Source organism: Triplophysa dalaica, chromosome 1, assembly GCF_015846415.1.
Source record: "Triplophysa dalaica isolate WHDGS20190420 chromosome 1, ASM1584641v1, whole genome shotgun sequence".
NCBI lineage: Eukaryota > Metazoa > Chordata > Actinopteri > Cypriniformes > Nemacheilidae > Triplophysa > Triplophysa dalaica.
In genome coordinates, this window is record NC_079542.1 from 25,998,274 (window position 1) to 26,019,109 (window position 20,836).

A 20,836-nucleotide genomic window follows, 5' to 3' on the forward strand; every position below is an offset into this window, starting at 1 on the left:
TGCACAAGTATAAGGCTGTAACATGAATGCTATTGTATAGGTAACAAAAAATCAGGATTTGGGACGATTTGATGATAATATAATTTTGTTTAGATTTTATATAAAATCATCATCAACATTTGATTGCAGACTTGGTAAAAAACTGCTCACATTGTTGAGATTTCTTTTGAAACTCTAATGGAGACTTTTGTAAGATGTCACAGGAGAAGCAGGACAAGAAGTTTCCATTCGGTCTCCATTTAATCTCTAAATGTCTGATGTCTAGAACCAATATCTTAAGAAAACTAGAAAGATCACTATTCAGGTTCACTCCAGATTTTACAGAACCAAACACAGTTTTTTTACAGAACCTTATCTCTCTCTCTCTCCCTCTCTCTGTGCCCTGATATTTTATAAACACACTGCACCTGCTGTAGCCATCATGCCAAGCTGTGTTTCTGACATTCAGGATGTCCTTAACAGAGCCCAGGGCCTTCAGGTTCTTGTCAAAGGTTGCTTCTATGTTCAACAGGCTCTGAGTGACCTCCAACCCCTGACGTCCCGCAAAGCACGGCAACTGCAACTGCTCGCCCTCCTCACGACGAGCAAACTGCTGCTGACACTCGCACACCTGAGAAATTAAAATAAAACATGAACAGGGCACTAAAAGATTTTGGTAACACTTTACAAAGCATTTATAAATGTGTTCATTAATGATAAGTAAGTAATTAACAAATGCATTATGAAACAGTTATGACTGCATGAATAAAAATAGGGATTCAAAAGAAATTCATTATTTATTTGACTCGAAAGCAGATTCATTATTATCTTGATGTTGTTTGCAATATAGGCTTTTAGACTTGACACTGTAGGGTGTTATGTTGTTTTTCTTATACCTGCCCACTATTTGGCAGGTATTTCATTAGAATCACCCTTTAGCTCATGCAGTTATAACTGCTTTATAATGGATTTGTAAATGACTTATTAATCATTAATGAGCACATTTATAAATGCTTCATAAAGGGTATCTTAATGTAAAGTGTTACCAAGATGTTGATTCTAAAAACATTAGAAGAGAAACACTAGTGTAAGTCACTGGAAAGGTGAGTGTACTTTTAATGCTGTACATTATTTTTGCTCACCTCAATTAGATCTTTACATCTCTGCACAAAGGCCTCCACCAGAGCAAATATGCTGGTCTCGTTGAGGGACCAGCCTTGAGAAGAATATCTAACCCGAGAAAGAAACATGAAGATTAAAAATAGAACAGTTTTTCTCATTCTCTGTTTGATTCCTAAAGAGCAGAACAGTACAGACAGGAGAGAAAAATGGGGATGTCTGCTGTGTCACCACTTCCTTGCTAAAGGTTTTCACATTTCACACGACACACAAGCAAAACAAAACAATGACGGTGTCTGGCTGCCACCCGGATCAGGTCAGAAATGATCTGTCATAGGCATAATTGCATCCGCCAAAGTTCCATATCAGTCGGCCTGCCGTTCCTCAGATTGCTTTTCACACCTCATTCTTCTACTGATGGAAAGGTAATCCTCACTGCCGCTCACAGACAAACACCCTTAGTGGCCAGAGAGGAAGTCAGGGTCACAGGGAGGGGAAAAGAGAGGGAGCGTGAGAGAAATATTCAAAGAGAAAGAGTGCAAGCCTTTGCGGTGACTCTATTAGAGAATGAACGTGATGCATGTAAAGTTAGTGATTTAGACACAGGGAAAGAGACCAGATGCATGCATCTATTACAGCACCTCTGTCACAAGGTTATTACACTAAACTAAAACAATTTTAACATTTCTGAAATTAAAATCAAATCAAATATTGGCCTCATTAAAGGGCCGCAAATCCCGGGGTTTTCTGCAATGTAAAAATGGTCAGTGGTATCCCCAGAATATCTCTGTAAAGTTTCAGCTCAAAATACACCAAATATCTTTCATTACAATGTGTTGAACATGGCCATTTGTGGCTGCAATGGAAAACGCGCCGTTTCTGTGTGTCTCTTTAAATCCAAATGAGCTTCTGCTCCCCTTCTCAATGCAAAATATGAGGTAGTGTGCTTACACATGTGCTTTGGATGATGTCAAGACAAGCAATATGGCGGAAAGCGCAATTTAGTCCGTGAAGCCTTGCCCAACCAAACCATACACTAACTGTAATAAAAATCACCTTAATGCATTGTTCATGAATATGAATTAAATGGAAAAGACAAAGACAAAGATTGAACAACATATGCTGACCGTTTGCTGTATGAAATGTTGGCCATTGATGATTAATCATGTGCATGCTTATTACTAACAGACATAAACAAGGATATCGTCATAAACATGCATTCAGAGTACTGTATATGACAGACAGGTATGTAAAGATCAGCAACCAGGTGATATTACATTGTGAGTTGCAATTTCTGCGTAACCTGCCTGTCTTACAAATGTAAACTCTATTTCTATCCGCTCTAAGTATTGTCGCACTTAGGACATATGAGAAAACCCTGAACTCAACGAGAAAGACATTGCTATAACTTTCTTTAGTTGTAATGAATAAGCTTTACAGAAATTATGTCGGTCAGAAGTCATATGAACCGATGGGCGCAATGCGTTTTACCACTAACGTTACGACATAACACCTGTCTTTGGACCATGTCTAAGGTTTAGACACGAGCATGTAAACAACAGCCACTAACATGCTAAACACATTATTAAAGAAAGGCGATTTAAAAACAATTTTTATTCCAAGCTTGATCACAAACAGCTGGTACTGATCCACTCTTGAGAATCTTTTTTTTTTGGCGTAACCCATGCTATACTGATGGGCCACCAGGTCCTGAAGCTTAGATTTTTCTACCTTTATGGCTACCTTGAGCTCTAGCTCCCGACCAAGGGATCGCATCGACTCACGTTAGCGTTGTTCGATACCCAGTCGGTGACCTTTCCAACGAGTCCTGACTCGTTTCTCTAAGTCTTTTCGGACAGGAAGGATGGTTTGTCGATACGAAAAAAGTAAATTCATCCCGAACGCGAACTCCTCATCTTCCCGATCGGGACTTTCGACCATTTATAACTCCGACCCCGGGGGGTCGTAGCGGGACGAACACTAGCTCGTCGGAAAGAACTCCTTCCGGCCTCCTTTTATGTTACATTTTACATCCAAAATAGCACACAATTGTTGTTTCTTAGACATCTTTGTCGCTGGCTATTGGCTACATCTGCTCTTGCCTGAAAATGGCTGACAGCGTGTCTCTGGCGGAAGGTGAAACTTTCCGCGCTCATAAGGCGGAGTCTGTGAGCAGTCATGGGCAGGCGTAAATCAATGTGACATCTGATTGTTAGGGGATCACCAACAGTCTGTTTTGTGTCACTGTTTTTTGACTTTCTCATACGCGTTTTCATCATGAACACGTTCAGTATTTTGATTATTGTCTTTTTTGTCGCAATATCTTCACACAATCGTTCAGAAATGGTCTTTTTGTGAGACCACCTTTCAGTAACTGTACAGTACAATCACAAACGCGATACATCCACGTGAAATACACCTCTGTACTGTGCTACTTTTGTGCTGGAGACAGTGTAAGGGTGGAGATTATGCACAGATATCCATAAACACTGCCAAAGTGGAGATCTGCCCTAACGAAAATGAACGTCTTGGTTACTTGGTCTGTAACTGCAGCAGAATACGATACGTGTTTGTGGCATAAGGGACACAACGTCTCGTTCCCTCCATCAGGGAACTGACGTTACAGACGTAACCAAGACGTTCCCTTTCTGTCGGTCTCTCAACGTTGTGTCGAGAACGACAGATGGGGTTACCTATGGAAAATGCCACAACACTGTATCGCGTCACAATCTCTAGCGAAGCGACGGTAACAGGTCTGGGCGTTTCATCTCTAAGCTTTCGCAAAACTGTAACCTTCCAGTGTGGTGGTCGGGGGTTCCAGAGCTTTCTTGGAGAAAGATGGGTACAGCCCTGACTGGTTACCTTTCACGGACTGAGGCCTTAGCTCTCTGATGGCGAGAGGCTGTCCGGCTCGGGTTTACACTGGGTAAGCTCAACTTCCTTAATTAGGGATGCGCTGCAGAGGCCACCACCTACCCGTGGGGTGGAATACGGTGGACCTTGGTATGGTCTCGTCCTTGGAGGAGAACGCATGGAACGTGCGAGCTGAGTAGTAAACCGCAAGGTGGAGTTCCACCTGGGGAAGATCATGGGTTACCAGGAGTGGTAACCATTTCATAAGGATACATCAGACGGAACATTTTACAGATGTTTTAATTACTTACAAAGCCCTGAACGGTTTAGCACCTAATTACTTAACTGAGCTTCTATCACGTTACAACCCATCACGCTCTCTAAAATCTCAAAATTTAGGACTTTTGACAACACCTAGAATAACAAAATCCACCAAAGGGGGACGAGCTTTCTCATACGTAGCACCTTAACTCTGGAATAGCCTTCCTGATACTATTCGAGGGTCAGACACACTCTCCCAATTTAAATCTAGATTAAAGACACATCTTTTCAGCCAAGCTTTCACTTAATGCATAGTTAATGAACAGCAGCTACGCTAATTATTCTCTTTATTCTCTTTCCGCCTCTGCTTTGGGAAACCCATCCCGAGGTAGGAAGAAGTTCCACCATGTCCAGACGACCGACAGATGCCCATCCCCAATTTGAGATTACGCCAGCTACAGCTGCAGACTGACTGACCATCCCAGCTCCATCTAAGGCAATTCCACCACCAGCCAAGAGAAATATGACCATCGGACCATCCCAGCTCAGACCACTACATCCCCAACCAAGAGCAAAGACAGCCTATTTGTCTTATTAATGCTGAAGTTACAATATTTGGTATTAAATGCTAAACTAAAATCACCCCCCAGTTTGAGTGCAGCGTCAGAGGGGATCTGGCCCTCCCGGTTGAGCCTGGTTTCTCCCGAGGTTTTATTCTCCATTAATCAATCATTGGAGTTTGGGTTCCTTGCCACAGCAGGGCAGTGTTGGCCTGCTCACCGGGAGACTGCATTCATTCATTTATTTATTTAATTAGAAATTAGATATTATTTATTAGAAAGAACTTACTCGTATAAATACCATGCACTGTGCTGTTTTCACTTTTCTGTTTTTCCTGTTTGCCCCTGTAAAGCTGCTTTGAAACAATACACATTGTGAAAAGCGCTATATAAATAAACATGAATTCAATTGAATTGAATCTTTCTTGTTGAGAGAGACACCAGGACGAGAAGGTTGGCTCCGCCTTTTTGCCCGCTAATTGCCACTGTCTGCTTCTTCACCGTCAAAAACCGCTGAGTGCAGTCCACGACGGTGTTAACAACAACCCACCCTGCGAGCCGGGTGCATCAAGAAAGCGGACTTTCTCTGTGTCACTCATCTGCGCAAGGTACAGCTTGGGGTGTCTCTCCTGGACCACTACCATGGACATCGTCCGACCCAGGGCCCATGCCGCCACCTTGGTCACCCGTAGAGCGCTGTCAGTGGCGGCACGGAGATCCTGCATTTTACCCGGGTCGGCCTTACCCTTGTAGAACTCTCTCAACGCCTTGGCCTGGCGGACCTGCAGGATGGCCATGGCGTAGAGAGAGGAGGAAGCCTCCTCGATTCCTGAAGTTAAGGAAACGTTGCTCCACAAAAACTGTTCCTGAATGATTATGTTAAGATATTGACTAAGACAAAAAATACTTGTTTATGATGAAAACGTGTATTTGCAAGCGATTTAACGCTTTTATTATCTCTGCAGTCGTCCGTGTTTTCAACACCTCAAAACAACACACTTAACTAGCGATGCGGGCTCCGCCTTCACGCAATGATGTTGTACCGGGGGCGTGGTCAGCTCGAAATGCATTGACAAGTCCACATTGAATTTTGCAACACTCAACGCGCTGTGTGTAAATGAAAATGCAATCCCAAATTTTCAACCCTTTTAATGTTAATGCATTTAGGGAAACTGACATTAGAATTTTCTTTTTGCTACAATTTTGCTTAACTATCTTAAACATATATAATCAATCCGGGGAATGATTTTTTCATTTTAATTTTGCAACTTAAAGAGTGTTAAATATAAACATTTAAATAACATATTAAAACTAGTGTAGGAACTGACAAATGTAATTGATATAATTTAGGGGTGCTCCGATCATAATTGACAAAAGCAAAAAAGCAAAAAATAATGAAAAAAACTAACATGATGTCTAATAAAAAAAAGAAGCTAATTAAAAAAAATAAAGAAAACGGAAATCAGAACCATAATAACTCTTCTCTGTCATAAAGGAACCAGACACTTCAACAAGCTTAAAAATTATTTAATTATTTTACATGCCCTCTTGTCAATTCAACCCTGTGTGACTTTCTCTCCTCTCCACAAAAGATGATATTTTGAAAAATGTTGGTAACAGATAACTGTTGGTCCCCATTGACTTGCATTGGTTTTGTGTACATACAATTGAAGTCAATTGGGACTAGGGGTGGGAATCAAAGGGTACCTCACGATACGATACAGATTGCGATACACGCCCCGCAATACCCGATAATATTGCAACGGCACGGTACCACGGTAATCAGTGTATTGTTCGTCGGTTCTGTGACGATACATCACGATATCTGCCTAACTATGAAAACATGTTTTATTTTACACTCAATCTTAAACTCTTGTTCGGACTAGTTTATTCACGTTTCCATCGTTTGCGTGTTAAGCGCCACCCAGTGGAGTCATGATGTGATTCCATTCCATTCCATTTTCTACCGCTTATCCGAACTACCTCGGGTCACGGGGAGCCTGAGCCTATCTCAGGAGTCATCGGGCATCAAGGCAGGATACACCCTGGATGGAGTGCCAACCCATCGCAGGGCACACACACACTCACTCACTCATTCACTCACGCACTACGGACAATTTTTCCAGAGATGCCAATCAACCTACCATGCATGTCTTTGGACCAGGGGAGGAAACCGGAGTACCCGGAGGAAACCCCCGAGGCACGGGGAGAACATGCAAACTCCACACACACAAGTCGGAAGCGGGAATCGAACCCCCAACCCTGGAGGTGTGAGGCGAACATGCTAACCACTAAGCCACCATGCCCCCCTTCATGATGTGATAACGCTTGGAAATACATTTAGAGCGTCTTGTTGAGCATAGCGTATCGATTCTCGTATCGCACGGAGTGGGGCGACTATTCATCGCCATATCGATATAGTGTCACACCCCTAATTTGGATCAACTGTTTTTGGTTACGGACATTTTTCAGAATATCTTCTTTTGTGTTTTGCAAAAGAAAGAAAATAACACAGGTTTAAATTGACAACAGGGTGATCAAATGATTAAACAATTTTAGTTTTTAGGTAAACTATTCCTTTTAAAGCACAAAATACATAAAAATGACAAAATACATAAACTACAAGAGGCCACATCTCTAAAAAATTGCTTAGGAAAGAAATATAGTCAAACATTACTAATTCTAGGTCACTGAGAATACAAAAATGAAAAAAGATATTGGGTCAGTATATACAACCCTTGACGTAAGTGAATTGTGGATGATCTAATCATATACAGTGGTTGCATTCTAATTTGTCAGTGTTTCATTTTATAGCGACACATTTCTGTTAAGTAAAAGTGAGCAGAAAAACTGTGTACTTGTGTGAACAGTGAAAATACCTTTTCTTAAGTCTGTGGTGAAGTGACTTTGCTATTAGAGCCCATTAATGCTTGACTATTGCTGGACAGTGAGGTGAAATGCTGCATTTACAGGGATACTTGAAAATCTGTCATGGATTACTCATCCTCAAATTGTTCCAAATCTGTATAAATTTCTATGTATGCAAAGATATTTGGATAAATGTTTCTGGGCACCATTGACTGTTAAGCACAAAATAAGATATTTTGAAGAATTTAGAAAAACAAAGAGTTCTGGGGCACCTTTGCACCATTGTTTAACTATCCCAGAAATGTCAATTGCTGACATTCCTCTAAATATGTTTCTTTGTGTTCATCAGAACACATAAATTCATACAGGTTTGAAACAACTTGAAGGTGGACTATCCCGTTAAGTAATATATTTACTTTCATGCATTTACATTTGGCATGACTTGCATTGCATTTAAGCTATACATGTAAATATAACATTTTATTTCAGAAAGCTTTTAAAAAATTGTACAACGGTGTTATTACAGTAAATAGTAATCTAACCAATACCTAAATACTAAATGACATTTTAGTCTCATGATATCTGAAACCAAGAGGAGCTAGGCAGGGAAACGGATCCACATGCAGTGTAGAGTTTACTTACAGAACAACCAATTAACCAAAACAACAAGACACAAAATAAAATAATCCAAAACATGGAACTACTTGAAACTTCACAAAACACCACAACTGACAACAGACAAAGGAAACACTGCGGTTTAAATGCACAGGGAACTAATAAGGGTGAAACAAAAATAACTAGACACACCTGGGGAAAACAATTAACAAACAATAAATAAATAACTACACAGGACTACACAAGAAACAGGAATTCAAACAACCAAAACTACAAACTAAAAGTCCAAAAGACAGGGGAACAGAGACTGAATCGTGTCAGTATCCAAACACAGATCATATGCATCACAGTGGATGATTTTAAATTGAAACACGACCAGGCTTTATTTCAAAACACATCTAAAAGACGGCTAGCCGCGTGTCACTGATCAGTTGAGTCATTTATAGGACCACTCAGCAGCTCGAGCACCCAGCATCTCCACATCGTCTTTTAATCCTTAATCACCAGTTAGCCTGTGTTATTTCAGTAGGAACAGAGCTGTACCAGACTGCTCAGTTCACTGCTAAGCACTTAATATGGCCGTGAATTGTGGTCAGTTTGACAGCTTTGACCTTTAACCGCGGAGATAAACGAGCAATAAGAATGTTTTGGCATGTGAAAGCGCGTAAATCCGTCCAAATTGGTAGCTAATTAAAGTGGGGCTTATATAGCCCCTCTCAAAGATGAATGAGGGGTAATAATGGTCCAGTACACAACTGTCATGGAAGTCAAAGTTTATTTATAAAGCACATTTTAAAAAACACCACGTGTTTTACTGTCATGATTCCGCCTCACCATGTCAGGTAATTCTTGGTTTTGATGGGGAATCAGATAGGATTCCCTTGTTTTATGTTGGAGAGAGACTATTTTGGCACCTATTGGTTGCCATACTCTCTCTCCGGTCTTGTCATTGTTCCTGCCCTCCTGTTTCCAAGTTAGTGTTAATTAGTTCATCCCCTGCATCTGTCCCCTCTTGATTTGGTTCCCTTTATATTGACCTTGTGTCTCTTGTCTTGTGCTGGTTCATTGTTTGTCTCTTTCGTGTGCCATGTGGGTGAGTTCTGGGTCCCTGATGTTAAGTTAGTCTAGTTTCTTGTAGTTTAATGTCAAGTGTTGTTATTAGTTTAGTTTAGTCTAGTCTAGTTAGTCCTTGTTCTAGTTCCATGTTTTGTTATGTTACCCCCTCGTGGGAGTTTGTATTTTATTATTTATTAAAGTCTTGTTAAAACCCCTTACCTCCCTGTCTGCACTTGGGTCGTCTGTCTCTCACCTCACACATTAACAGCCTCTAAGATCTAGGAACACTTAAACTAATGCCAAGTTGTTAGTCGGATCTCTAAAATTCTCAGCTGGTGTGGCTTTGCCACCTAGACAGGACTCTAGTCCGTTACTAACCTGAGCGGGGATTTGCGGTAACAAGGATGTAATGGGATACAACATAATTCTTATACTAAGAATCATCATAGTAAGAATTCCCCAGAACCTTTGCCAGCTTCCCTTAAATACCCAGACCAACTAACAACATGTTTGTAAAATTTTATATCTTTTTAAGGGATAGTTCACCCGAAAAATAAAAATTCTGTCATAATTTAATCACCCCGTAGCTGTTCCAAAATGGTCTAAATTATGATGTTCCGCAGAACACAAAAACAGATATTTAGAAGAATGTTTGTATCCAAACAGTTCTGGGGCACTATTACTTCTAAATTCGGGAAAAACTACTATGGCAGTCCATGGTGCCCTAGAACAGTTTAGTTTCCCAAATCCTTCAAAATATCTTTCTTTGTGTTCAACAGAACAAATAATTGTATACAGCTTAACAAAAACTTAAGGGTAAGTAAATGTTGACAGCATTTTTTGGGTGAACTATTAAACATAAACATAATTGGCTCTTATTACACAATTTAGTTCTTTGACGTTTTTTATATTAAAAGAAGATTAAGCAGCAGTGAATCTGAATGCCAGTAGAGGAAACACTGAGCAACACAGACCTGACGCTATTTTTAGTTTCAACACAAAAGTGCCAGAAGAGTCATTAACTGATACAGCAATAGATCGTTTTTGTGTTCTGTTTGTTTAAAGCGACACACACAAACATTATCTGCATACTTTACTTTCAAAACATGACTCCCTGAGCAGTTGGTGGCACTGTTGGTACCATGGCAATGATTCCAGCCATGGGAGATATTTTATGAGGTCATTTGTGCCTGAAAGGATTCAAGCTCAATCAATCAATATACAGAAGAGCATCTGGGCCGACCGTGAGGGTTACGATTCATACAGAGACACAGCGCTTTGCATTCGCCGCTCCGTACTGAGCAACCTTTAAAGGCATTGTCTGGAAAATCTAACATGATTGACTCTGTAATTTAATAAACCTAAGGAGAAAAAAGAAAAAGAGGCAAGGAGCGCTATATAAGGTGGAACCCTAAGGATTTTTTTGCTGTTCTCATGAATGTCAAAAATCAAATTGAGTTCTCAGCTATGTTTTACATTAGAATTATCTCGGTTAGAGACAATTCTCCCAAATTTCTAGGAGAAAAAAATAACACAAATGTAGGGTCTTTATTGTCATTATACTCAGAAGGACAATACATTTATTCACGAGTCTAAGATCTTTTTGTCATTCGTCCTAGGCATTAAGCAGTTGCTTTTATCCAAAGCGATCTACAAGAGTGAGGAAAACAATAAAGCAATCGATCAAATAAAGGGAAGCAATACTTCAGGAAGTGCTATTACAAGTTGTAAAGCTCAAACAATGTTAGACAATATCTGCTGAAGTAGAGAGTGTTAAAAAAAAATTAAGGAAAGAGCATTACAAAAATCTTCTTTTGTTAACAAATGGGACAATTGATCACAATCATCACATATACTCAAATGAAAGAGCTACAGTATAAACAGCAAAGCTCAAATTATTTGACTTAGAAAGAATTGAATGAGAAATTTTTGCTATTAATGAAATCGCAGACTATTTTATAATATAACACAATTGTCTGAAATTCTACAGACGGTTTAAGTAGCAACAAATAAAAACAAACATGATGTGCCTCAAACTGAATTTTTGGCGAACATCCACAAATAATCAACAACTGCTGAGTGGTTTTCATTTAATTTAACACGGTAAATATACAATAAAATATTCATATAAATTAATATCAATATAAATTAAATATAAAATAAGTTTAACACAAACCAGAAGTTAACTGGGTCAGGCGCATGCGTCTGATACTGCCAACAGTTTATTCTCTTAATCACATATTCTCCAATCATCACAAAGTTAAACTGCAGTAAAATCTTAATTTGCTTTTCATATTATCTCATTACTGTCGATGAGAAACAATTGAAATATCCAAGAGATTTCTTTAACTATTTCTCTTTCAAACATGAGAGAATGTAAAGAAAGAAGTGAAGAAAACGTGACTTTGGGAGAAACATGAGATAGAAAGATAACGTGAGAAAATAAGAAAATATGTGAAGGCCACCGGGAGCACAGAGGAGAACAGGCAGGGCGTGCGGCACCACATTAATCATGTGTCAAAACACACACACACATATAAACACATACATATGCCATGAGCTTAAAACCAACTTAAGTGATCTCTGCTTATACACAAGATCCCTGTAAAACAGCTCTGAAGAAAAACACAGGTGACCTTTTGATTCACGGCCGTCTAGACTGATAACGTTGACGGCTAGCTTTGATCAATCATTTCTTTCAAAGTATTTGACATTGAGCTGAGGCACACACAGAATTGGTTCGGTACCACCACCGATTTTCTGCTCTCCCTCTCTGTGCAGAAAACAACAGAATGATGCTAACAGAGAACGATGCCCATTTACTTCCAATAGCACAGACATGCAAAGCATTCTAGAGCTTAAAATGTGTTTATAACAAAAACACTTACAAAATCTCTTGTGCTACTTATACCTCAGCATTTCAGACAATGCCCCACAACTGAACTCTGAAGGACTTATATATGGATAGTGTATACATGTGTGAGTAATGGTCTTCCTCTTTGCAATGAAAATAGAAAGGGGTCTTGCTTTGCTTAACACCAAATCTCAAGCATCTGGATCTCGCTTTAATATTACCCATTTATAACGCTGTCTGCTTTACACAGGCCATTCACTCCCACAGTCAATACATCGTAAAGCAGCGACAATCAAATCCTACCTCAGAGGCCTGCCGTGCCTTAAGTTTTTAGTTGCAGCTCTGTATTGAATTTACTGAGTGCGGCAATCGATTCACTTCAAGTGCCGCCACCGGCCCGGCCGCAGGAGCGGAGGCTGTTATTGCTGCAGCTGGGAGGCCATTGCGACAACAAACGCCTCGTAATAATAACAAAACTAGCATGCTCTTCTGCATTCACTCTTCTGTTCAGCAAACTCCTCGTTCAATCATTCAAAGAGTGGAAAAAAATGTCATTTGTGAAACAGAGCTTTTCTTTCTCTTTATACCACCATCCCAACTAACATACTCCACTGCACTGTTTTTGACAAACGTCTCTATTAATACAACTGCACGTATGCTCATGTATTTGTTGTTTGCTGGCATCGTCACAGTTCCGGGCTAAGATGTCTTCAATGGAAAACCAGATCAAAGCAGTTTTAAACTTTGGTGTTCTTGTGCCAATCAGTGTGCATTGTGTTTTCTGTGGAGAATCACATCAATCACTTTTCACTGGATTTGAGCAGAATATATTGTCTCCTGTCATGTCAAAACACATGCTTTGAGACTCATTAAGAGGTCTGTGCAAACTATAGGGATGGGTCAGGATTTTTGTTTATTCTTAATCTTTTGTTAAGGCTGATTGTGTTGAGGTTTATTTAAGATTTTTGGCAGTACTTCATACGGGAGGAAAATAGTAAACCTGAATTTCTGTGCCAGTGGCATCACCTAATGGAAAACCCTGTGTTGTAAACCGCTGTAATGATTATCTAGCAACTAGATTTTGCAACATTTTTTAAAGTTTAGGGTGCCTTATTCTTTATTAATATTTTATCCCACATTTAAGAGTAATTGTAAACTCATCAAAACATTAAAAACACCAAATCAATTTGACATAGATATTCATGTGTCCACATAATCAAGAACTCTATTGTAATTTAGATATTTACAGAGTAAAAGTATTCAAGTTGTAATGTCAAGCTGTCTTGTGTTGAATAAATAAATGATACTGATGTAAGCTACATTTATAAATTGTACAGATTAACATTCACAATCAAATAGTCACTCCTCACTGTACTCTTGAGTACCTGAGAGCTATTTTTTACTCATACTTTCAGTAGGACGAAGAGGTACAGGTACTCTACTCATATCTGCAAATAAGCAAGAAAATGGTAAGAGCAAGGTTAGTACCAGGAGAATATTGGTAAGGGAGTTGGAACAGTTTGATTTTTATTCTGTCTGAGTCTCAGCTGCAATTTTTGAGCACCCTTAACCTAGTATTGTGTGGCCTGACCTTCATAATATATATCCGGGAACCATTGCCACTTTAAATGGCCAACGACTGCCCAAGAAGCCGTATGAATGAAAGATCAAGTAACCAATCATTTCATTTCGTTTTGAGCAACATCATATTAAGGAGTGTGGAAACGTCCTAACAGTAACAGGCCAGTGTGCATTCATGAACGTTTCAAAAGTTAACAACAACACATTTAATGAGTTAATGCTGTGAAGCTTGCATACATTTACATTTATGCATTTGGCAGACGCATTTCATCCAAAGCGACTTATATTGCATTAACCTATACATTTATACTTAGGCTTGTGCAATCCCCTGGGATCAAACCCTCAACCTTGCGTTGTTAACCCAATGCTCTTACCACTGAGCTACAAGAAAGCATACGTGGTAGTATTCAGGGCTTAGTCGATTGTCGTGAATTCTTAGTTTAAACAATGTAAACACGAGAGCTTATATTTTCGATATTCTGGTTTTCAGGCAGATCATTCAAGAATGCAAAATGACAGCTCCCGGAAATCCAAGAATTCAACCAATCAGAGGACGACTTTGAATCTGCTCAAGTGTTTCCATTTAAGTGGAACGTATTCATCAGACATTTAGACAACGGTCGTGGGCGTGAGGTTAAGACTAACTATTAAAATTAACGAAAGTTAAAAACAATGATACAGTTTGCAAACTGGTCGATTTTTATACTTCTAAGTAGTTTTGCAATTTTTAAGGCTTAGGGTGCCTTACTCATTCTTTATTAGGGATGCACCGATATGTAAATTTGTCCGATAACCGATAATTTTTTGACAGTGGAAGCCGATATATTGGCCGATATACAGTATCTAAATAATAATATAAAATATCCTAAGACTGAAACAAAAGGAAAAAAGTGGACAACTGCTTTTATTTGAAAACATTCACTACAGAAAACAACCATTCCTTCTCTTTTTTCCCCCTGAAAATCATGTACCAAGCCTACTTTACAGTAGTTGACAATTCTTTAACCTTCAAACTTTTCTGGTATATTTTTTATTACAATAAACAAATTATAGATGTTCTTCCAGAACTCCGATTTTTTTTAATACCGTATTTCTAAGGGTGCGTTTATATTTGGCATTAACATGTGATCTCGGTGATCCGAACAAGCAGTTTGGATCTTCAGACAATCAGGACACAGCACGTTTACACTTGTCAACATCAAGTGGCTTCCATATCTGTATATCTGATCAGATCTCTATAGTTCCATTTCTGTCGGTCTCTCAACGTTGTGTCGAACCGATAGATGGGGTTCGTATTGGGAACCTATATCAACTTCGACTAGACTTAGAAAAGGCCAATGAAATTGGCGAATGAAATTTGCATCCCGGACTCTCACCTCTTGTTCTTCAGATCCTTCGATTCATGATCGACTTCAGAACGTTTTCTACTACACTTCTGCCAGATTCTTATAACGTGTTGTAGCGGACTGTTCCTTCCTGCAGTGACTTCCCTTGGGTGTCTCGGAAGTTTTTTTTCTAAAAGAGCAAAATTTTCCAGCGTGGCATGTCCCACTGTTCTCCTGGGGGCGGTTTCGGGGGACTCGGCCTAAACTCCCGTCCAAAGCATGTATCTGCATCTCTGGTGTCGAGAGCTTCACTGCTGTGGGCCAAGCTGCCTCCTTTCTCTGCTACGACGTCGAAGTCTCTAATACGTTGAAGAGGAGACCACCAGCCCATCAGCAGCCATGGCGGAGGCAGAAGCGGTCCTCACTGGAAGACCCAAGGGAGATTGAGAACAGCATTAGGCCCGACCCCAGCCATTCCATCGCTAGTTGGTCGATCCGGGAAGGTCCCTGCCCCGTCCGAACAGCCCGCTTTCTCACTAAAAGAGTTTCCTCTCTCTGGGTGTTAGGGTTATCACAGCCGCTCTGACAAGTGCTTCCCAAACCGTCACAGTGACTACTTTTCTTTGCACACTCATGGGATCTATTGTGTACACACACGGACCTGGTGCTCCAGCAACCAGATCGCTTGGGACTGCAGGTCATGATCTTATATGTGAAAGTATAAGCAGAGGATGTTTGCAAAATTACACAAGATTTTGTACTTGAGCTGTGGCGGGTTTCACTTCGTTCTCGTCTATTTTTGTTGGTTATGCTGATAGTGACAGAGCGTCGTTTCTTTGGTCTGCGCCCTAAATAGCATGTTTACTGACATCAGCTATAAGCAACAATATACAATCTTGTTTCTGTGTGTAAATGATATATACAGTGTATTCAGAGCTCCGTTTCAAGCTGCGCGGCTGCCGCTTCTGTCTTCCGGGGACGGTACGAGACACTCGTCACCCCTCGAGACAACAGGAAAACTAAGAGTATATTACGCCGTAGGCTTTACAGTAAATACACACACACAAGTTGCATATGTTGGAAACAAGATGGAATAGTGTTGCTATTCGTGTCTGTGACATGAAAATAAACAAAGGATGCGTTTAAAAACACCACTGGCACTGTGTGTGTGAGTAAAACCCGTTCGTGGCAGTCACAAATAGCCTATGTGATGATGAAGCTGAAGTGGTCAAGTAAAACATCTTGTGTGATTTGACATACATCCTCTGTAGGTTGCAAATAATGATACACTTTTTTTAAGTATCCATGACCATCGTGTGGGAAAATGTGCGTGAGCAAGAGTAGCCTAAACTTTCCGCTGTATTTGTCATCCGCTCCAGTGGACAACATCCAGATACAGGTCGTATGTTAATGCCAAATATAAACGCAGCCTAACAGGTCTCAAATCTGGAATGTAAAACACATTTGCGATAAAGAATGAAAATGGAAAGAGCTAGCGAACAGTTATTGAAGAACAATAGCAATTGAAATGGAAATGGAACAGTTTGTTCTTTATACTGTTTAGGTCTCAGGTGCAGTTTTTAAGCATTGAATCAGCAACTTTAGGAAAGGATTTCAGCATCTGTGAGGCAAAGCAAACCCTCAAGCTCTGCCACAACAAATAAAGCCTTCTGTCATAAACAGAAACCAGTAGGTCCATAGCGCTGAACAAACTCAATCTTATGTCTAAACTGAAAGGTGCTAAAATCCCCAAACCTGCAGCAGGGTTGGGTTAAATGTATGAAATCTTGAGGTGTAACCCACTGAGAGAATATTGAGTTGTGTTTGGTTGACCGCACATTACTTTCAATGAAACATCTCTAGAGCCCCTTGCTGAGAGAAATTGAATAGCTGTATCGTATAGTACAGGAAATGTAGAGGACGTGTGGTGTGGCTTAACTTGAAAAAATATTTTCAACAGCAGAACAGAATTTCCCTCCCACTGAATCTGTTACTTTCAACTTCAATACCCCAACATTGTTAACATCTTGTGAGGCGTGTGTATACTAACTACTTAAAGTAATGAAAGTTAAAAAACAATGAAACAGTTTGCAAACTGGTGTAATTATTAGGCTTCGGGTGCCTTATTCATTCTTTATTAGGGATATACCGATATGTAAATTTTGCCCAATAACGATAACCGATAATTCTGTAACACTAGATATACAGTATCTAAATATAATATAAAATTTCCTAAGACTGAAACACAAGGGCCCTGCGATGGGTTGGCACTCCATCCAGGGTGTATCCTGCCTTGATGCCCGATGACTCCTGAGATAGGCGCAGGCTCCCCGTGACCCGAGGTAGTTCGGATAAGCGGTAGAAAATGGATGGATGGATGGATGAAACACAAGGCAAAAAGTGGAAAACTGCTTTTATTTTAAAACATTTACTACAGAAAACAACCATTCCTTCTCTTTTTCCCCCTGAAAATCATGTACCAAGCCTACTCCACACTAGATAACGATTCTTTAAACTTCAAACTTTTCTGGTATATTTTTTATTCAATACATTTTTTAATAGCTCATGTCTAACAGGTCTCAAGACAGAAAGCATTCTGACAGCAATCTGATTCAAACAATATGATAAATACTGTACCTACACCAGCAATGTTTTGCTTAAAGCAGTAAGTGAATGATCATGACAGAAAGATAGTACTGTAATGTATTTTAACTGTGAGTAGCGTGCAGCTGAAGAACTTAAACCAGAGGAAATTATTTATGATTTATCGGCTACAATATATCAGCCTGAATTTTTATTGTCATTATATTATAAATGGTGATTTTTAATTTTATTGGCCGACACCGATATGACCCTTAATTTATTGTTCATCCCTATTCATTATTAATATTTTGTTGCTACAAAAGGGAAGTGTGCACACGGTGGAGTGAGACGTTAGTTGCAATTAGAACATACAACCACCTGATGCCCCAAAATTTCATACACTGGACCGTTAAACTAGACACCCTTTAATTATAATTTGTAAAAATGTCCCCTTGGTATTTTATCAAACACTTGAAATGTTTAAATGTTTTTAAAATGTTATTTAAAATGCTTTCAAACAGAATTGAATGGGTTCTCATCTATGGGCAGATATTGGGTGTATTTTCTTCATTATTCTTTTAATAAAAAAAAGTCTTATGCTTTTAATAAATATGCTTTTTTTGTCTACAAAATAATTTGAACATTCCGGTATACAAGGATTTTTAAGATATTGAGAACCATTCAAGTCAAGTGACCTTAAACCTTTGACTGATATATAGTATAAATGCATCCTAACATAATAAAAGCCACTTCAGACACAGTTTCTTTAGCAAATCTGCAATGTAAAACACATTTGCAATAAAGCATGAAAATGGAAAGAGCTAGCGAACAGTTTAGTACCAGAAGAACAATAGCAAGGGAAATGGAACAGTATGTTCTTTATACTGTTTAGGTCTCAGGTGCAATTTTAAAGCATTGAATCAGCAACTTAAGGAAAGGATTTCAGCATCTGTGAGGCAAAGCAAACCCTCAAGCTCTGTCACAACAAATAAAGCCTTCTGTCATAAACAGAAACCAGTAGGTCCATAGCGCTGAACAAACTCAATCTTATGTCTAAACTGAAAGGTGCTAAAATCCCTAAACCTGCAGGGTTGGAGTAAATATATGGAATCTTGAGGTGTAACTCACTGAGAGAATATGGAGTTATTAACCAATAACTGTCGGACTGTAAAAACAAAAAATGTTGTTCTTCATTCTTTCCTTACTCCAACTTTAATCCTTCTAGCATGGCCCTGTAAACTAACGGTACAGTTTAGCTTGTTGAAAAAATGTTTTTTTGCTCTCCTACTTGTAAGTCACTTTGGATAAAAGCGTCTGCCAAATAAATAAATGTAAATGTTGTGTTTGGTTGACCGCACATTACTTTCAACGAAACATCACTGAGAAAAATGTAATAGCTGTATCCTATAGTAAAGAAAAGGTTGCTTAACTTGAAAAATATTTTTCAACTGCAGAACAGAATATCCCTCCCACTGAATCTGAACTACTTTAACTTTTTAACTACACAGACCGCAACACTGTTAACATCTTTCAAAACCACAGCGTTATGAGCTACATCATAGTAAAGGGCGAAATAGTGTGAAACAGACAGTGAATTCTGCTGCGACATGATGAAACACTATTGCAAAGTTTCATCAAATCAAGAGATGAAACCCCACCTTAACCTAAGAGCAATGTAAAACTCCAGGAGGCGACTCAGGGAGCTCGTCTTAAATAGGTTCCGCCATGCTCAGCCTGTCATTTGCCAGTAAGTTGCCATCACTTTGAAGAAGAAACTCTGTCATCGCACCGTAAAATGCCGTTCTTTTTGGCAGGAGGGCCACAATCACTGCACGGTATTGGCACTCTCATTTAGCATGGCGGTATCATTTCCATTGCGAAAGAGAGAGACCTACTATTGCGTGGAGAGCCTGAGATGGCTGGGTGGGTTAAGTGGAGCTAGTGATGGTGGAAATGAAAGAGAGAAGAAGTGCCATACATTCGAGAGACAGAGAGCAGGGCGGCCGTTATATAATACACAGGCTTAAAGTGTGTTCTGTATTAGCTCCTGTATAGAAAGGAAGACCGGGGGCTTAAACGCTGACTGTATCCAGCTGACTCAGAGAGAAGAGCACTAGAGGAGAGTGGAAACATTCAGCTGCAGATGACACAGAAGCTGAAGTGAAGTAGAAATCGAGGTGCAGGTAACAAGTGAGGTGTCAACAGTAGCAGTTGCTGTGCTACTCTTGACTATTGGAAGTAACGGTGGAAGTAATGGTTAGGCTGTAACTTTAGTAAAATGCAGGGCTAAAGTTAGCAATCATATAATAATATGGGTAATGCTTGTATTAGTGGGAGTAATGCAGATAACCACATTAACAGTACTAAAAGACAGGTAATAGCAACATCAGCATTGACAGTATTTGCAATTATTATCAGTTCTATTCAATGTAATTTTGTTTATATAGCGTAGGGTTGACACAATATAGCGTAGGGTTGAAGCAATATAGCGTAGGGTTGACACAATATAGCGTAGGGTTGAAGCAATATAGCGTAGGGTTGATGCAATATACATTTAGCCTTAAATCTCCAGTGTATGAAATTTAGCGCCATCTAGCGGTAAGGTTGGGAATTGCAACCAACGGCTTACTACACAACTTCCATTCGAAGTATTACGGAGGCTGACACAGAACTAAGTTGTTGTCACGTTTTCACTTCTTTGCCGAAGGAGATAACATATTTATAGAATGCGCTCTGTAGAGCAGTTTGTCCGTTAAGGGATACGTTTCGGCTACAATTGTAAGTCCCTGTGTGGCACAAGAGATCTCCCGAGAAGCCAAGATAAGCCAGTCGTTAAGATTGTTGAGTATCTGCGAGCCCTGTCCCTTGAGGAGAGCTAGAGCAGCCTCCGTCAGTCTGGTAAAGACCCGGGGAGGCAGGGCCATACCAAAGGGCAGGACTTTGTACTGGTAAGCCCTCCTCTCAAACGAGAATAGTAGGAACGGCTGATGTCGAGGGACAATTTAGACATCGAAGTACGCAAACCTGGGCGGGCCTCTGACGAACTGGATCACATAGCCGAGACGGATCGTACACTCTAGCCATCGCGACGGGCTGGTGCGTTCCCAAGCGCCTAAGTACCATGAAAGAGGAGCAAAAGGGACGATCCGCTTAACTGTCAGACCGCAGAGCGGTCACCTCGT

The 20,836-nt window shown here is 39.8% G+C and overlaps 1 protein-coding gene across 3 annotated transcripts in view; it reads right to left on the reverse strand.

Annotated features, from left to right (window-relative positions):
- The window catches only part of dnah2 (dynein, axonemal, heavy chain 2), a 164,274-nt gene that overhangs the window by 120,264 nt on the left and 23,174 nt on the right, over nucleotides 1-20,836 (reverse strand). For all 3 annotated transcript variants that reach the window (XM_056746055.1, XM_056746045.1, XM_056746036.1), the window contains 2 exons: nucleotides 1,122-1,209; nucleotides 408-610 (listed from right to left, as the gene is read on the reverse strand). In XM_056746055.1, coding sequence (XP_056602033.1) covers nucleotides 408-610; nucleotides 1,122-1,209 — 291 coding nt within the window. The remainder of the gene's footprint in view (nucleotides 1-407; nucleotides 611-1,121; nucleotides 1,210-20,836) is intronic.